The 20,255-nt window shown below is 39.1% G+C and overlaps 1 protein-coding gene across 10 annotated transcripts in view; it reads right to left on the minus strand.

Moving 5' to 3' along the window:
- LOC129705702 (serine/threonine-protein kinase BRSK2) overlaps positions 1-20,255 on the minus strand; it is a 702,405-nt gene that overhangs the window by 142,276 nt on the left and 539,874 nt on the right. For all 10 annotated transcript variants that reach the window (XM_055649416.1, XM_055649414.1, XM_055649422.1 and 7 more), the window contains exons 5-6: positions 12,586-12,702; positions 3,219-3,252 (exon numbers count right to left, since the gene is read on the minus strand). In XM_055649416.1, the coding sequence (XP_055505391.1) occupies positions 3,219-3,252; positions 12,586-12,702 (151 nt within the window). The remainder of the gene's footprint in view (positions 1-3,218; positions 3,253-12,585; positions 12,703-20,255) is intronic.

Raw genomic sequence — 20,255 nt, forward strand, 5'->3', positions numbered from 1 at the left:
GTGAATAGGAATGCCTATGTATACCATGTACTTGGAATATTTTTTAATAGGCCTGATCTTATTCATGTTTGCAGCTTCTGAACTAATCAGAATTATCTAGGTCATGAAAGTTCCCCGGCTCATCATCAATGCAATTTTGGAATCTGCCGACTCTCTGTTTATCTTTTTGGATTACTCATTGCATCAGGTTTATCTTCTTTTTGCTCCTCTTGCCTTCTTTCCCAATTATCCCCAGTACTGGTTGCACTGCTATTTGTTCCAATAAATGTAGGGAAGAATCACAGTATCTTTACAGCACAGCAGAGGCAGTTCAGCCAAATCTGTCTGCGCTCACTCTGTAGAGGAACCTGTTAAGTCCTATTCCCTGCAGCCCGGCAAATTAACGTTTCTCAAATCCCCTCTGGGCACCTTAATTGTTTCCACCGCAACGACGCGACAAGCCTTAACCACGTGAGGGCAGTCAGCAGTAGAGTTGCTGCCTTACAGGAATTGCAGCGCCAGACACCCTGGTTCGATCCTAACCACGGGTGCTGTCTGTACGGAATTTGTACGTTCTCCCCGTGACTTGCATGGGCTTTCTCCGACATCTTCGGTTTCCTCCCACACTCCAAAAACGTACAGGTTTGTAGGTTAATTGGCTTGGTAAATGTAAAAATTGTCCCTGGTGAGTGTAGGATAGTGTTAATATGCGAGGATCGCTGGTCGGTGCGGACCTGGTGGGTTGAAGGGCCAGTTTCCGCACTGTATCCCTAAACTAAACTAAACTAAAAAACACTCGCTATGCAATTTTTCCCTCACATTCCTTTTGCTCATCACTTTTCATCTGTATTCTCACTTATTCATTGAACCACCTGCTCTTGAGCACATTTTCTTGACTTTTAACCCATCTAAACCTCCAATGATTTTTTTTGCTGCAAGGACACTCCTTACAGCTAAGATCCTTCATTTCTGGAATAATTTCATTAAATCTCTTCAGCATTTCCCCTGAGAGGTTTATATTCTTCATGAAGTGTAGTATGGTCATGAATTGAATTAAATAATTCAGATATGGTCCATATAGTGTTTTTCAAACTTTCATGTTTTTTTGTACTTGATGCCTTTATTTATGAATTAGGAGGCCTCATATGCATTTCTAACAGCACCTCTAAAACTACCTGTCACTTTCAAAGACTTGTGTATGCCAAAACCCAGCTCCCACTGTACCTGTGCCTCCTTTGAAACAGTTTCATTTAGTCTGTGTTGTTTAGTTTAGAGATACAGCGGGGAAACAGGCCCTTCGGCCCACCAAGTCCGCACCGACCAGCGATCCCCGCACATTAACACTATCATACAACACTGGGGACAATTTACACATATACCAAGCCAATTAACCTACAAACCTGTACGTCTTTCGAGTGTGGGAGGAAACCGAAGATCTAGGAGAAAGCCCACGAGGTCACGAGGAGAACGTACAAACTCCATGCAGACAGCACCTGTAGTCGTGGATCGAATCCATGTCTCTGGCGCTATAAGTCAGCAACCCTTCCGCTGCACCACAGTGCCATCCTTGTTCTCCTTATTGTCCTCCTTATTCTTTCTGCCAAAGTGCATTATTTCACACTTTCTTGAATTAAATTTCAATTGCCACTCAATAGCCAGCCTCTCTGCATTCTCCAGTCCACGCCGACCAGCGATCCCCGCACACTAACACAATCCAATACACACTAGGGACCATTTACATTTTTTATAGCAAGCCAATTAACCTACAAACCTGTACCTCTTCGGAGTGTGGAAGGAATCCGAAGGTCTCGGAGAAAACCCACGCAGTCACGGGGAGAACGTTAAACCTCTGTACAGACAGCACCCATAGTCAGGATCTAACCCGGGTCTCCGGCGCTGTAAGGCAGCAACTCTACCGCTGCGCCAATGTCTTCACTGTTTACCATATCTCCAAACTCTGCCAATTTTGAAATTTAATCCTGTATGTCTACATTGAGCTCATCAGTACAGATCAAACTAAACAGCACCTCACTGCTTGATGCGCTATGAACATTGAATTCTCCAATTTCAAGTAGCACCCCGCAGTCATTTCTCCACTGTTCTATCCCACTTTCTCTCCCCCACCCCTCTCGTGTCTCCTTACTCTCTCTTATGCTTTACATTTCACTCTTTTTATGACAATATTTTGGCTCCTTTAACTATTATAATCTATTCACCAGTTAGTAAACATACTTGTGATTTTCAGAGGTTGCAAACAAATCTCAATCAGCAAACTCAAGTGTCTGCAGTGTTCTCAAAATCAAATTGACCTTCACTTAAAGTCCTTACCTTTGGACCACAGAAGGATGCTCCTGCTGATGAATGGCATATATGACACTTTGTTGCTCACTGCTGCTTTTGAGTCATTGTGATTTTATACTCACATCTGGACAAGACATTTGGCTGCACTGCAGTGCTTCCAAAATACTTAGGCATTCTTGGAGGGCCCTGCAGATACCTCCCTGGCAACCTCTGCCATAAGAACACTTTGCATAAAGAAGCCATCTCCATGCATCATTCTCCTGAAGCCCGAGCTAGTTCTACTGCCTCCCTGGGAAGACTTTCCCTCCCATCGTTGTAGCACACACTCAATATTAGCCAATGTTCCCAGTGGCCATTAGAGTGCTGACAGTATTGTAACGTAACTTTAAGGCATTTGTTCTGAGGTCAGAAATGTTTCTAATGCAGGAGATTTAACCAAAACACCAAGTCTTTCTGAAACATTGCAGTAGAGTTATTACCAGCACTGTTGTTACAAATCTGAGGTTCTGTAAGTGCAGTGTAAAGGAGATTATTATTTCTTTCTGAAAGCTGGAAAAGAGCACCAATGAATTTCTAGGCCAGGGAGAAATAACCTCAAAGATGCAAAAAGTGAATATTAGCTAAGGCTGCTAGATATGATTTCCTACTTTGGCCCAAAATATTTCCTGTACAAAATCAAATACAAAATAAATTATGTACAGGATCTGAAAGGCATTAATTATACTGTAGCAATAAATCTGCTGTTCTTTAGCCCGCTTGCTTTCCCTATTTTGTGCCTTTTCAAACATGACTTATTTCTTTGCTCCATTAGACAAGATATTTCTAAGGAAACAGAAGAAAACAATATTTGGTTGAACAGACTATTGCTCTTCTCATGATGGTTTTATATTCATATTAAAAAAAAACAGCTACAAAGTTTTTCCTTGGTAGATACTTACCCTGATGACTTCAGGACAGGCATAATGGGGTGAACTGCAAAAAAAGAAAGCAACACAGTCAGTATATTATACGGCAGAACTAAAGGCTGCTTAATTTTTCACATTAGGTGTTGTGCTGTTGTCACCGACAAGTAATATGTAGGTTTGAAGATTTATGTACTTAAATGGATGTCCCAAAGACATGAAAAAATATTGTTTATACAACCTCTCACCACTAATGTTTAACTTACACATTAAACAGAATTTAATGCTGTACTATTTTAAGTCACATAGTAAAATATGCCTGAAACTCCTCCTAACTCCCACTGGTGTTTTGTGCTGAGAATGCAACAATCGTCCTTCATGCTCTTTCCCCAACTCATTTCTTGTACAAGTGGGTAGTGCAGACTTTTGGTAGAGTTTCTGATAATAGTCCGTCCCTCTCTTTATGGCCTTTCCTTGTGAAGTATTTTACTGATTTATGTGACATTCTATTTTTGGATAAACTCCAACATTGGGAACAAGACATTTTACATATAAGGCTCGTTGCGTGGCAGCAGTTTTTCCTCGCAACCATATAATTTGGTCACTTGAGTTTCCTCACAAATGAAAATGTCCAAAAAGGTAGCAACAAGTCAATGGCAGCATGAAGCACTAAAGCCAGTACATTTACAGTAAAAATGGCCCACTAATGGATTGGCTTGCCATTCTCAGTTTACTATAGTGATGATGGATGTAAAGTGTTGCCTCAGTGCAAAAGAAATAACTAATGCATTTTGCAGTGCAGACGCCTGGAGTTAATTGGAGAACAAGCAGATGGTCAGTTACAGTAAGTGCTAATTACAAATTACCTTCCCAATATACACTTAACAGCATATAATTGCTATTGAAAATCATTATGATCCCAACAATTGAATGTGTATTTAACTGTGCATTATTACTTTAAATCAGTAAGTTAACCATCCATTAAAACTGGTGCATATATGGCATATTTTAACAGATAATAAATCCGAGTTCTCTTTACATTGCTAACATCAGGTTGATTTTTTTTAAAGAAAATGCACACATGAAATAAAATGATCCTGTAAATTTTGTCTTTATACACTTAAATTAATGATCTGAAGATATAATAAATTCATTTTCATATTCATTACTACCAGATGGTGAGACACTAAACATCAACATTTTTCATGCCAGTTATTGGCTTGGACTTTGCAGTCATCAGTGAGCTGCCCACATTGCTGATCCCTGGGCTAAATTAGAACCACTTATTCTCATGGAAAGAAGATTCACTTCACTGCAATTGGGCCTTCCACATGTAAATCTCATGGTGCAATAACATGCTCATCCTTTTACAACTTTTACAACTGATGGCACACACCCTTGGGGTTAGCTGACTGTCAACAATGTTGAGAAATTAGATGCTTCTGATGCTCAGAAGCATTCCAACAAAAATAATCCTGGGTTAAGACGACTGTGAAAATTTTCGAAACATTATATGTTTTTGATACATTCAGAGACATTCCAACAGATTTATAAATAATCAAATGAATTAGAAAAATAATATACATTACCGATTTTGTAATTTACAAAATTAAAATGCTTAAAACAATCACAATTAAGAAATACATACAAAGATATAGCTTAGCTCCTCAAATGTTCAACTGTCTGATTAATTTCCAAAGGACTTAAGAAATTCCATTGACATTTATTATTTGTTATTTATCTAAATAAATTCACTTTTAAGACAAAAGTTAGGACATCATGATATAGCTGTACAACTCGTTGGTGAGACCACATTTGAAGTATTATCTGCAGTTCTGGCCGCCCAGTTGTAGGAATTGTCATTCAGTTGGAAAGGGTGCAGAAGAGATGTTAGCTGGACTTGTGGGCTTGAGTTATAGGTAAAGGCCCCTATCACCATGTCTTTACCATGGACGTCCAGTCCATCCCCATCAGGAGGGCCTTAGGGCCCTCTGCTTCTACCTTGAACAGATATCCAATCATTTCCCCTCAACTAACACTCACCTTTAACAACCTCTTTTAACTCCTCATACTTTCTTCAAGTCGAAAATGTAGCCATGGGCACTACCGTGGACCCCAGATGTGCCTTTCTTTTAGTTAGTTACATTGAACACTCCTTGTTCTATATATCTACATCTACATCTATATATAATATAAACCGCATACTTTCCATTAACATTTGACCTCTCAAAGAGCAATAAATACCATCATTGCTTGGATGAAACTCCATCTGCCATTTCAGTAACTGATCTACATATATATGTCCATACATACACACACTCTGAGGAAGGCATCATGTTCGGTACAGACATTTTGGGCTGAAGGACTGTTCCTGTTCTGTACTTTTCTGTGTTCTACATTCTATGTTCCTCTTTGTGGAAGCTTTCAGTACATACTTGAATCTTTCACTCTCTCTCCCTAAAAATGTCTTCCTTCAACAGAGCCTGGAACAGTGGGTTGGGTCTGGTGTGGGGCATGTAAATGATGTCTCAGTCAAACATTACAGATTGAGAATAACTAGGGCCTCACTGGTGGGGTCATCAGCCTGGAGGAGCTCACAAATATCCAGTGACTGCCAGTGAATTTGAAGGAGTTTGTGAGAACTGTGGTGGCGGTGTTTTTCCAGTGCCTTGAGATGTTTATTGTAACAATACTACGCATAATATAGGGCTGGGGGTGGTAGAAATCACTGCCACCCAGTTGACCAAGGGTTCCTAACCTGGGCTAAATTTATCCTCGGGGGTAAATTTCGCCTACTCAGGGGTGGATTTGTTGATTCTGGATTTGTACATATGTTTATCTCATTGACTGACTGACTGTGTTTGGTTCTGGTATACCGGTATCTGTTCATCATTAGTTGTTCATAAATAAGTGAAATAACATTGTTATGTGCTATTAAAGTTGCCAGGGATAAACGGGACGAAAAAGGTTGGGAACCCCTGCAGTAGACCATGAGTGTTGTTCCTGGTTTGCAGTCTTGATCTTCAATTATCTTTTCCCTCAACCGATTAAAGGCTGAATTAGCTCATTGAAGTAAAAAAAAATTCAAACTAATGTTGTACCACCAAATGTTATTGCAACCCCAAACTGGATGTAGCGTTGTCTTCAAATTAGACATGATTTGTGCTGGATGCAGATACTGTGTGCTAGAAATTGAATTATTCCATGTCATCCACTAACAGCTTTGACCTTTATGGCTTAAAAATTTATGCATAGAAAATCATTACTTCAAAATTAATAAAATGTCACCAATTAACTATCCCTGTCAAAACTAAGCGAAGCAAAGCAAGCAAGTTAGAGGCAGTTCTTTTCAGTCAGGTTTACTTCATAATTGAGTGGCTGAAAGTACTACTCAGAGACCCACATCTACTTATGCACTTCATTTCCACACAAGTGCCTATTCTCAATCTTCTGTCAGCATATTAGGAACTGGTGAGTAAGAACACTATGCCATGGCTGAGTTCAAATGTTCAAATGGGAGGCAGCCTCCCACTGACTGTGTATGTTTCCACTATTTAATGAATAAGTCTCTTTAACAGGCGAGCAGGTGGAAACTTGTCCTTCCTTGTACTCGGCTTCTGCAGTTCCGTTCCATAAAAGTAAATGTAACAGCGTTTGGGGAAACAAATAGCTGCAAATAACCCAAATCAAATTTGTATCCAAGTCCTCCAGATGCACAGCTGTAACTTTTTTACTAGAACTATTCCACATGAAAATTGATTATCTGAATATTCATTATCAATGACTGATGAGAATATTCATTTTTAAATCCAATAATCATTCATAGTGATAAATAGCTCCATATAGAGAGCAATTAATGCAGCTACCTCTGTTCAGAAGTTTAATTGGCAGAAAAAAGATGTTCAAATAAATTAAAATATTCAGACATTTATCATACTGTTAAATGTTCATTTAATTGCTAACCCTCCAAAGAATTGTATTGTAATTTTATTGGAGCACAATATTATCATATCAGTGGAATCAAATTCTTCACCTTTTCACTGGGGCAAAAGAGGATGCATTTATAATTCAACTATATTTTTCTAGATCCCATTAATCTAAAAGTGAATTTCACGTCATCACAAAAATATGAATCATTTTTTTTATTTATTTGCCTATAACTGTACATTACCTTTGCTCTATTTGTTTCCTCTTTGTCCTCGACACAAGTAAGGTCTTAAATTTGTGCGCGAATAGCAAATTGTTTAATGAGAATTCAGATTTATTTTTCCGTTAGTTTGGTAAGTTAACAATGTGGAGCCAAACTTTGAGGAAAAATAGGATAATCAAGTTCTACTTGGCAAATTATTTTGAACTAGTCCAATATTTTGGCTGTGTTGGTTTGATTTTTTTGGATGCACATATCACAATAGGATATTGCATTTATATTGCAATAGAGCAAAAACATCCCATGCACTTTAAGCTTTAACCAAATCTGAGCAGGAAGAGGAGTGGGACTAGTGACGAAGGCTAAAAGGCTGTTCAAACCAGTCATTGGAGGTGAGACATTCCGATCAGTACCATTGAGGACAGTGGGTGAATGTGCATGTTAATTTGTGCAATTGAAACCAGGAATTACATCGTGGCCATCTCATGTATTAATATATAATTAAAAGCATTGCCCTGCTCCTTAATGAAGTATATCTGGGGATTTAATATTCTGCCATTAGTGCATTCAGAGAGCCATCCCTCGACACTGTATGAAAAGTAGCATATTTTCCTCTGATTGGGTTCTGGCCTCAGAAACTTCTAGACCATCCATATGAATTACTATGTCCCAGCAAAGGTGTTTGGATATTCAGAGGTATCTTGGCAGATACAGTGTAAATATGTAATTCTGTGAAGTTAACTGACTATACTCAAAATGTTAAAACTAAGATTATTATAGCCATTGCAATTGTAATTAATCGTTTGTTATTGTCTGTGTTAAAAACAACTCAATGTACTTTGCGTTTGGAGTTTCTACCAAAAGGAAGAATGCATGCTTCCCTTAAATAAAGATTTTTGTAATAACCAGATTCAGCCTCCGAGTGGCTTAGTTCACAAGTCACAACAGTAAAAATAGAACAAGAAGATATTTCACCTCCTGGAAAATAATGCCACCTTGGGTAACATTGACCATAATGAGTCAAATATGAATCCCAATTTGGAGATACAAGGGACTGTAGATGCTGGATTCTGCAGCAAATGGATGAAGAGGCTCAACCCAAAAGGTGGACTGCCCATTTCCCTCCACAGATGTTGGCCAGCCTACTGAGTTCCCCCAGCAATGGAATTTCTAAATCCCAATTTGTTAAGTTTGCGTCAATACATTAATCCCATTTTTTAATTCTCCCCTTATTGTCATCAGCTCCCCGCAGATTCTACCACTCACCTACATGAGGGATACTTTACAGTGGCCAATTAATATATACCAAGCTGCACATCTTTGGGATGAGGGAGGAAAATGGAGCTCCTGGAAACCCGGTAACGATCCCGACTATGGGTACTGTCTGTACCGAGTTTGTACGTTCTCCCCGTGACCGCGTAGGTTTTCTCCGCGTTCCTCCCACACTCCACAGACGTACAGGTTTGTAGGTTAATTGGCTTGGTGTATGTGTACAATTGTCCCTAGTGTGTGTAGGATAGTGTTAATGTGTGGGGATCGCTGGTCAGTGTGGACTCGGTGGGCCGAAGGGCCTGTTTCCGCGCTGTATCTCTAAATGAAAAAAAACTAAAAATCACCACCCTGGAGGTCCTTCTATTTAGCCTTGTACCTAACTCCCAGTAATAATTTTGCAGCACCTCATTCCGTTTCCTACCTATGTCATTTTATGTCAACATGTACAACGATTTCCAGCTGTCCACCCTCCTCCTTGAGAATGTCATGCAGCCACTTGGAGACATCCTGGACCCTGGCAACACGAAGGTGACACACCATCCTGGAGTCTCGACTACTGCCGCAGAATCTCATGCCTGTACCCTTAACTAAAGAGTCACCTGCCACTATGGCTCTGCCTGATATTACCCTCCCTGTTGTGTCTCGGAGCCAGGCTTGATGCCATGGCCCTGCCTGATACTGCTGCTCAACCCTGACATGTCATCCAAAAGGGTCTACCTGCTTTGAAAGGGGACTACCACAAGAGTTAACTGCACTCCTTGGTCATTTCCCTTCCTCATGGTCACCCACCTCTTTCTGCCTGGACATTAGGCATGACTGGAATTTAGGATGAAAGGATATCTTATAGAAACCTATAAAATTCTTAAGGGATTGGACAGGCCAGATGCAGGAAACATGTTACCGAAGTTGGGGAGCCCAGAAACAGGGGTCATAGTTTAAGAATATGGGATGAGCTAGAGAGTTGTGACCCTGTGGAATTTTCCACCACAGAAGGCAGTGGAGGCCTATTCACTGGATGTTTTCATGGGAGAGTTTGGATATAGCTCTTAGGGCTAACGGAATCAAGGGAAATGGGGATAAAGCAGGAATGGGGTACTGATTTTGGATGATCAGCCATGATTATATTGAATGGTAGTGCTGGTTCGAAGGGCTGAATGGCCTACTCCTGCACCTATTTTCTATGTTTGTTTGACAACCTCGCCACAAATCTTACCCAAGAAGCTCGCATTCTCTCAGATGGTCCTTATGTCTACACAATAAAATCTATTGGCTCTATGATTTAGATGTCAAACTGACTTATCATTTTGTTGTCACATTAAATGAATTCTCCTGAGAATGCTATCAGTATCCTGACAAGTGATCAGTTGATTTTCTGGTTATGTCCTCTGACACTGTTGGTAATAAACTGATGGGCTTGGGTGTGCCGGCTTTCTGATTATAATTTCTCTTGAAATATGTTTTATTTTCAATTTATTTCCACTTAGTAGGTGCATGAACAGGAATGTCCCCGAGACATATTCAGACTTTTTGTAGCACTCTGTTATTAGAAGTGTCAGAATTTGACGGGCAATATTCAATTCCTTCATCTTTAAGAGATCGAAATTGATCAGAATGAAAGCAACAACTTTCCATTCTCTTGGTCCTGTAGTAAGGATGAACCACTTTCACTGCACAAAGGTGCCCTGACCCTGAACACCATTGTCTCTGAGAGCAGGAGGCACATATAGAGATGCAGGAAAGAGGGTGGCTTTTATGCTAAAAGCGAAATGGAAATGGAAAGTAAGGTGCCAATTTGGCAACTTGGGATTCACACATGCATCACCAGTAGGTGGAGAACTAATTAATTAATTTCTCAGACTGCCATGGACTTTCCAACTCAATTTGAACATTCTTGTATGCTTTATGTAATGAAACAAACATAGGGTTTGTGACAACTTCAGGACATAATGCGGTATCTGCTCACATTGTCCCACTTTGGGCACTTAGCTTGTCATGCATTCTTGTTGAATATAATTATATTTTTATATTAAAGCTCATTTTCATATCATATTCAAAGCACTGTGGGGATGGATTCTCAATTTATTCTGATGGGGCAAACAACAGTGAGAAATATGTAGAGTTTTAAAGAAAACATTTATTAATATCACATCATTGTTACCAATTGATGCTACATTGCAATGGTAAATTGCACACCCTGCTTTGTGGTGATTATGTTCATTCTATTAATGCAATGAAATGGAAAGAAACTGAGATGGAGAAACCCTCCCCTTTCTGAATAATGTAGTCATTATAATGAAGCTGTGCCTTTGTGCTTTATAACTCTGAGCTAGGATTAATTTAGCACAGAATTATGAGACTACAGACTCGCCTTAATCTGCCGCCTGAATATGAAATTAATTTCCAGTGGGTAAATGCACAACACAAAATAATGTAAAATTTAGCATTCATTTGCAGGAGGAGACATGCGGGGCTGACTCCTCCTGAAAATGCTAAACTGCTATGGCCTCTTGGATTTACGACATATCATAATTGCATAACATTGGATGATATACCATGGCATCAGAATATTTTTTAATTGATCTCACAGACCAAATAATCTTATGTCTGTAATGGCACAGAAAGAGATCATTTTAGGACCAATATATATAGTCCTGATAAACTGCAGGTATTTAGCCTTGTCTTTATTGATTTAGTCTGATTTGGGACTGTATGGTTACAATGGACACTGTGATATCTGGTCCTGATAATGTGTTGATTTATAATACAAAGCAAAAATGTTGATGATACATTGAGCTACTCATACAATAGCCAGAAATAAATTTATGAAAAAGGCAATGCATACAGATACTTTGACTGATGTTTTTGGATGATGGAGGGAAATATTAAATGCGTGCCCTGCTCTAATTGCTTTGTAGTAAGTTCTTCTGAAATTTCTCTATACGAGTACTGGATGAAGGACAGATTTTATGGGTTTACAATATCTTCTTTGATTAAAAATCCCAATGCCACTCACATTATAGATGTACACGTGGAAAAATATACTTTAGTCACAGTGAAATTCCTAGCTTGCAGACCTGGCAATAAAGGGCGCTTACAAAGTTAATATTGAAACAATATTGAAAAAGGACCAACTGCTCTGCTTATACATTATTATTTCAAAATCTGACATTTCCCCACCCAGGTTAGACAATAATTTTGTTAAACTACAAGCATATTTGACCAGGAATTTTAAATCGACTTGGTCGTGATGTGTTGTGGAAATTTGGTATTATTTTTTTAGTTGTATCCCTTCTACTTTTTTTCCAGTTGCTATACCCAAATAACAAGCGCACCAAAGGCAATATTTTTCTTTTGCATATGATAAATGTGATTGTAATGAATCCTGGAAAGGCTTATTTAAAAATGTTTTAGCAGCTCCTTGATGATCCACACTTTACAGCAACTTTGAACATAGAAGGACACCAGTATTCCTGGCTGTTTAATGAGATGGATTAGGACACATTCTGCAATGAAAAATTATTTTGCATGACATTGTCATTGGGAGGTAACAGCCTCATACATTTTAAAGAATTGCCATTTGTTGTTGTCAATGTTATAAAGAGTTGCTTGTCTGACACGGTGTACGTGAATTATTACTATCAACATTGTTTGAATTAAAAGCAAACAGCACACACTGTTTATAATAGTTATATCCTGCTAAAACAATGAGCACGCTCAAATCTAAATCAAGATTAATGGAAGTTCATGATAAACACCTTTCTGAGGTTTGACAACATCTCGGTAAATCGCATTGCATTGTGCTTTGAATTATAATAGACACCAAAAAAATGGGTTGCTTTTCAAAACTGTAGCTTGTGCATCTATGCTGAATATTTGCATTAAAATAAATTATATTTTTCTAATGTAGAAGTTAACCTTCAGAAGCAATCGATTATTATAATATATTTTTGTTTTCTTTATTACAACAGCAAAATGTAAACTCACCCACAGCTCGTTTCTAACAAGCTGTCGCCAACCTGCAGTGAAGCCATTCCAAAGTCTGCTATCCTAATGTTATTCTTTTCATCCAACAATAAATTTTCTGGTTTCAAGTCCCTGTGGCTGGAGGGAAAAGAGTTCAAATTACACGTGGATAGAACCTTCCATCTAGTCCTGTTTAAGTAATTTTCCATTCAATCACCATATGTTGCAGTAAAATCAGTGAGACTTTAGCCATATAAGGTAACTTATAAAAGAACAATTTTCTAAAAAGATAAAAAGAAAAATTCTGCAAGAATAAATGAAAAATAACACATAGCATCTCAAACTGTATATTGGCCAATTTTATATCTCAGTCAGATAATTGAAACAGTTCACACAGAAGTTCCCATTCAAAAATATTAGAGCACCTTACAAATGCTGGCCAATATATTATGCACTTTCATGGGCATCAATTCAGCAGCAATGGGCTTATGTTAGGAACATAAAGCCACTGTAATAATTATTTATTTTGCAAACCAATGGATTGAGTTCAATCTGCATTTGTTTTTTGCTATTGTTAAATTCACTGGGACCTTTTCGCGGCAGCTCTGATGACTTAGAAACAAGTGCAAACCTTCCTTGAATGTAAATGTAGGTTCTGTACCAACTGTAGGAATAATGTTTACATGTTGATTACAGTGTGGGTTGTGTGCATTATCAAGGATTTTTCAGGCAGGCAAGATTTCAATTGATCAAAATCTAAATAAAAGTTGACACTTCCGAGCAGAATTTCAGAGTAGTACGGTAACTGGGACTGTGCTGCTCTCCTTGTGCACAAGTAAATAAACTGTGAATGGAAAATGAATGCAAGTTGTCAGAGTCCAGTTGATCGGCGACAACATCCTCTTAATTCATGGTTTGTCCATTCTTGCTTTTAATTCTTAACCTGTATGGTTAATCTCCTTTACCCTATCTGCACACTCATCTTGGGCTTTCAAGGTTGCCAAGTTCAACAGGAAAAGTGTTTTTTTCCCCCTTTATTATTTGCACCACTTCCACTGTGGTAAGGAGACCTGCTCTGTTGCATCTCTTCTCTGGGTTGTCTTTAAAAACACAACCATCTTTTCTTCCTGCTTTCCTCCTCCCAGTGGTGTCACTTCACTCAAAAGAATAACTTTACATTATTCCACATAACCTGCTGTTCCATACACACAAATTTCCTTTCCCTTCAATAGCCTAATTTAAGATTCTCTCATCCCGTGATCACTCTTGTCAAAATGGGCTCTGACTGACGTCTCCATCATTTTCTGGTATGATTGAGAAGCTTGAGGAGATCCGATAGGTCAATGAATATTCTCTTGATTTTATACAGTGCATTCAGAAAGTATTCAGACCCCTTCACTTTTTCTACATTTTGTTATCTTATAGCCTTATATCAAAATTCTTTTTTTATCATCAATCTACACATAATACCCCATAATTTAAAAAAAGCAAAAATAGGTGTTTAGACATTTTTGCAAGGTAATTAAAAAGAAATAACTGAAATATTACATTTACATAAGTATTCAGACTCTGTTGAGCTTCTGCTGTTGGAATAACCAAAGTCACGCACCCCGATTAAGATCCAAAGACTTTATTAACATTACAGCACAGATAACTTCATCTTAGCACGTTACTCTAAAAGTGAGAGAGAAAGGCAGGGAGGCTTTTTGTTAAACTAGTGGGCGTAGCTACAATGTATGACTCATAACATGAGTCACTGATCTACAGACCCTTTACTCAGTACTTTGTTGAGGCACCTTTGGCAGCGATTACAGCCTCAAGTCTTCCTGGATATGACGCTACAAGATCGGCACACCTGTATTTGGGTAATTTCTCCCATTTATATCTGCAGATCCTCTCAAGCTCTGTCAGGTTGGATGGGGAGCATCAGTGCACAGCTATTTTCAGGTCCCTCCAGAGATGTTCGATCGGGTTCAAGTCTGAACTCTGGCTGGGCCACTCAAGGACATTCACAGACTAGTCACTCCTGCTCTTGTCTTGGCTGTGTGCTTAGGGTCATTGTCCTGTTGGAAGGTGAACCTCCACCCCTGTCTGAGGTCCAGAATGCTCTGGAGCAGGTTTTCATCAAGGATCTCTCTGCGGCGTTCATCTTTCCCCCGATCCTGACTAGTCTCCCAGTTCCTGCCACTGAAAAACATCCCCACAGCATGATGCTGCCACCACCATGCTTCACCGTAGGTATGGTATTGGCCAGGTGATGAGCGGTGCCTGATTTCCTCCAGACGTGACGCTTGGCATTCAGGCCAAAGTTCAATCTTGGTTTTATCAGACCAGAGCACCAGAGAAATTAACCCTTTTGGCAAATTCCAAACAGGCTGTCATGTGCCTTTTACCGAGGAGTGGCATCCGTCTGGCCACTCTACCATAAAGACCTGATTGGTGGAGTGCAGCAGATATTGTTGGCCTTCCGGGAAGTTTCTCCCATCTCCACAGAGGAATTCTAGAGCTTTGTCAGAGTGACCATCGGGTTCTTGGTCACCTTCCTGACCAAGGCCCTTCTTCCCCGATTACTCAGTTTGGCCGGGCGGCCAGGTCTATGAAAAGTCCTGGTGATCCAAAGTTCTTCCATTTAAGAATGACGGAGGCCACTGTGCTCTTCGGGACCTGCAATGCTGCAGAAATTATTTTATACCCTTCCCCAGATCCGTATCTCAACACAATCCTGTCTCGGAGGTCTACGAACAATTTATTTGTCTTCATGGCTTGGTTTTTGCTCTGACATGCACTGTTAACTGTGGGCCCTTATATAGACAGGTGTGTGCCTTTCCAAATCATGTCCAATTAATTTAATTTACCACTGGTGGACTCAATCAGGTTGTAGAAACATCTCAAGTATAATCAATGGAAACAGGATGAACCTAAGCTCAATATTGAGAGTCATGGCAAAGGGTCTGAATACTTATGTAAATGTGATATTTCAGTTATTTATTTTTAATTACTTTGCAAAAATTTCTAAACACCTGTTTTCGCTTCTTCATTCTGAGGTATTGTGTGTAGATTGATGATTAAAAAAATGAATTGAATCCATTTTAAAATAAGGCTGTAACATAACAAAATGTGGAAAAAGTGAAAGGGCCTGAATACCTTCTTAATGCACTGTACATTGGAGGGCATATTGACTGGTTGCATCGCTGCCTGCTTCGGCAACTCGAATGCCCAGGAATAAAAATGATTACAAAAAGTGCCCAACATTGCCCAGTCATTGCGAGTTCTGACCTCCCCACCATCGAAGGCACTGCCTCAATAAGGCAGCCACCCAATGGAGCTCAGGGCCTGGCTGACATTGACGCTGAGCAAACAAGCTGGCTGCTCAACACCCGTCTTGAGATCTAACTATTCCTTTTATTTATTTATGTTCCATTTGCAAGAAGAAGAAGATTCGTGACTCTTTACACAACTGTGCAATTCTACTTATCTACTCATGATAATGCAAGTATATCAGGAGTCTATTCTTAAATATTGCAATTATTCTACTTCTTATAGTATACATTATGGGCAGCACGGTGGTGCAGCGGTAGAGTTGCTGACTTACAGCGCTTGCAGCGCCGGAGACCCAGGTTCGATCATGACTGCAGATGCTGTCAGTATCTGAGATCTTCGGTTTTCTCCCACACTCCAAAGACATACAGGTATGTAGGTAAATTGGCTTGGTAAATGTAAAAATTGTCCCTAGTGGGTGTGTGTGTAGGATAGTGTTAATATACAGGGATTTCTGGTCGGCGCGGACCAGGTGGGCTGAAGGGCCTGTTTTCACACTGTATCTCTAAACTAAACATAGAACAACTTTGAAGTAGATCATTGGGTCCATGTGAACTCCCAGTAAATACTCCCCTCGATGCCTTTCTCTCTCCCCTTATCTTCACTGCATCCCTGTAAATTATTCCCTCTGAGAGAATCTGTGCAAACTCCACAAAGACAGCATCCAAAGTAAGGATTGAACCTAGGTGCCAGGAGTTGTGCAGAGGAAGCACTAATGGTTTCACCATGGTGCCACCCTCATAGTGTAACTCCGTATCACTGCTCATCATTTATAGTGATTAATATTCTCACATTGGGAAAGGTGAAACATTGGGCTGATTATGATGTTCCTCCATGGACAAATCTATTTGAAGGTTGACCATGAAACCTTTTCCAGAAGTAATTACCACCTTCAGGAGAGGAGGGCTAGGAAAAGGATGTAAAACATTTAATCCGAATGAAACATTTGGGATTCAAAATCAAATCAAAATAAATCTTGTTGTCTTTTCATGAATTATTCTATTGGATCAATAAAAAGGTGGACAGTCTGTAAGGAATACTGTAAGGAATTGTGTTGAACATGCAGGATAAAAATGTACATAAAATAAAAGTTTTCAGAATTGATAAAATCAAGTTTTTTCACACTTAACATAATAAAATTGCATTTAATATAAACAACAGGTCATAATTCCTCTCTCGGCATCTCTGCTTCATCAAGCATTACACAGATGCAGCAGATCAGATCAAAATGACTAGTCACAGATGGTGAGAGTGATTAACATGGCCATCCATCTTCCACTCCACATTCACAACGATGAAAGAAATTCCATCAAAAATAAACAAAAAATTGCATCAATCATCAACAAGACGTTGCAGGCTGAATAATCAATGCTATTATTACTTTCAAATTCACCAGACTATGAAGGAACTAATCATCGAGACAGGATACCTACTGACATTCATTTTGCATCAACATGAAAGGTTCTAAAACATAGTCCCACTCCTGAAGCAAAATTAGGATTTTGCAAAAATTATTCCATCTGCTGAAATGTACTACAAAAAATTGTTATTGCTAACACACAACAAGAGCAGGACGTAAAAGGCTGCCACTAGTTACAGCATGAATGTTGTCTCAAGACTGATTGAAGATTATGAATATAGGGTGCAGCAGAGGTAGGTGACTGGAAAACAGATAGCTGTGCTAACAGCTCCAGTGACTGCTTTCGTGACAATGGCTAATTTTTCCTGGATTCATTGATGTTGCACTGATGCCGTTAGAATATCTCCTGGCAATAATTCAGAGACGGACAGGGTAAATCACACATGAGAGCCTTTCCCCCCCACAACAATGGACAACCTTTTCCTTACAACAGTTGCATCGATAAATAAAATATCATCTGTGCCTGTGTTTCAAGAGGCAATTTCTACATTGTGCAGCAAGTAAAATAAAATACTATGTCCTTTATGGCTGAAGCCAATGGCTAAATGAAGGCCATTGAAACTGAGCGATGATAATCTATACAGCTAGCAGTAGTAGGAGGGTTGTTAGCTCTGTGACATAAAGCCTCTAAAGTCAACTTGATTAAGTGAGGCACAAACACTATTTTTGTGACCTGATTAAAGTTTTCAGAAGGAGCATGTTCAGCTCAATAACACTTCTCAAGTTGAAGATTTTCAGCACTGTTCTACACTCTTCGAAAGAAGACAGGGCATTTAACCATGACCTGCAATTATTTTTCACATTCTTTGGTACCCCTTGTCTTTTGAGAGGAAAAATATCAGCAAGCATTCTTAAATCACTGCTTTGGTAAAGATTTTGTCACAATTTTCTTCACATTGCTGATAATCATGGTTCGCTGTCCTCAATACAAACATTCTGATTAATGTCACTGATAGCACATTGTTTGATTTTCATCACTTGTGGAGTTATAATCATCAGGTCAATTAGGAAGGACGGGGAACTGGTCCAGATGACCATGCTGCATAATATTTGTGAATGTAGAAAAACAAAATCACTTATATTAAAGCAGGCAAAGACTACAAAGAAGGAGATTCACCTCTCTCCGTTGGGTGGGAAGATCGATCTCAGTGTTGGGAACCTTATAATGAATAATCAACAGGACCATTGTGGATGGAAGGAACTTATTCACTACATTGAGGGAGAAGCGGATTCCTGAACTAAGAGGGAAACTGATGCAGATAGGCAGCAGATAGGCTGAATTGCTGATCAATCGGCTACTGACAACTTTGAAGAGTTGCAGATTGTAAAGCCAGAGAGAGGAAGTTCAATTTTCATATTGTTTGGTTATAAGCTACCAAGGAGAATATGAGCTGCATTATTCCAGTTAGTGAACTCAAAGCTAGAACGATTTAATTAAATTATGTCTTTCAACCCCAGTTTATACCATTTGAATCATTATGAATCCAGCCTATGCATATCATTTATTCAGTGATATTGCTCTTGAAACTTAATATAACTTTATTCAGTGAATTAAATCATAACACTCTTAGCTCTGAATCTAGCAATATAACTGACACGATCTTAAAGTTGGTATAGAAATACAAACCACTGATGATGTAATGTGGAATCAAATTCATTTTTCTGCTTTGTTGAGAATGCCAGTCATTAAAAGTAGGGAGACACAATGAACTACAGAAACTGGAATCTAGAACACAAGGTTCTACACAAGGTTCCAAAATTTGTGTTCTTCTTCAAGTAAGGAACGCATTGCTGGCTTGTGGTGACAAAACACTAGATAAATGGACATCTTGGTAATTAAAGATCTCCAACTATGTATTGGACCGAGCTGCAATCTCTGTTCTTGTCCCTACTAGGTCTGATTTATTGTGCTTTGATTAACTAGCAGTAGGTGATGTGCCAAATTACTCGTGGCGCATCACCTGCTCTCTCTCCCCCAGTGGCACTTCCATTCTCTATCTTCTACTTTGACGTTACCAGTGGTCCTGAGCTCTTTAATCCTCCATTGTCTGTGGGCCAGTTTTTCCCAATGCTGATGATCTAATCAGCCCTCTTCAGCCTAGCACTCATGTTAATATAAAACCTCTTTCCAGGATTCAGCCCTGTGGTAGGGATCAGCACAAAGGTAAGATGCATTTCTACGCTTCTGGGGATTTACAGACCTGTGTATTATTATTATTAATTAGTATTAATATTTAGTGTTTTCTGAATCATTCGTAACTGTATGTCATGTTGTTACTTGTGGGCGGAGCACCAAGGCAAATTCCTTGTATGTGAATATTTGGCCAATAAACTTATTTACTTACTTAAACTAAAATAGTCAAATTAAGTGATTTCCCCTCCCCCCCAAAGATATCTGTAGCAGATGCTGGAATCTTGAAAAAAAAACAATGCTGGGGGATTTCAGGGGGTTAGGTAGCATCTGTAGAGTTCTTCAGTCTTAAGAAGTGTTCTGAGCTAAAACATCATCTGCCCATTTTCCTCCACGGCATCTGCAGTCTCCTGTGTCTCCATGTTAGTTGAATATTCTGGAATCCTCCCTCTCAAGCCCTATGCCTCTTTAAAACGTTTATCAGAGCAACCCTTTTAATCAAACGCCTTCAGTTAATTATAAAAACATGCGTGGGTATGATTTCTGTGTGAATCATAATCTGTTACTACTCTTATCAACTTTACTAGATATCTGCGAACATTTGAACTCCAAAATGCAGTGACAGGCAGCATTTTTTTTTCATGGGATAGGTTATCTTTTTTTTATTGATTGATAATAATCTGATAGAACAGATCACCTGGCTGTGTTGGAAGCTGTCTGATTCCTATTTCAATGATTTTATTTCAACAGCCTGTCAAATCAGTGGATGATCTGCCCCATCAGATTACTGCCCAGGAATGATGAAATACATTCACTTGCACA

This window comes from Leucoraja erinacea, chromosome 18 (assembly GCF_028641065.1).
Source record: "Leucoraja erinacea ecotype New England chromosome 18, Leri_hhj_1, whole genome shotgun sequence".
In the NCBI taxonomy this organism is placed as follows: Eukaryota; Metazoa; Chordata; class Chondrichthyes; order Rajiformes; family Rajidae; genus Leucoraja; species Leucoraja erinaceus.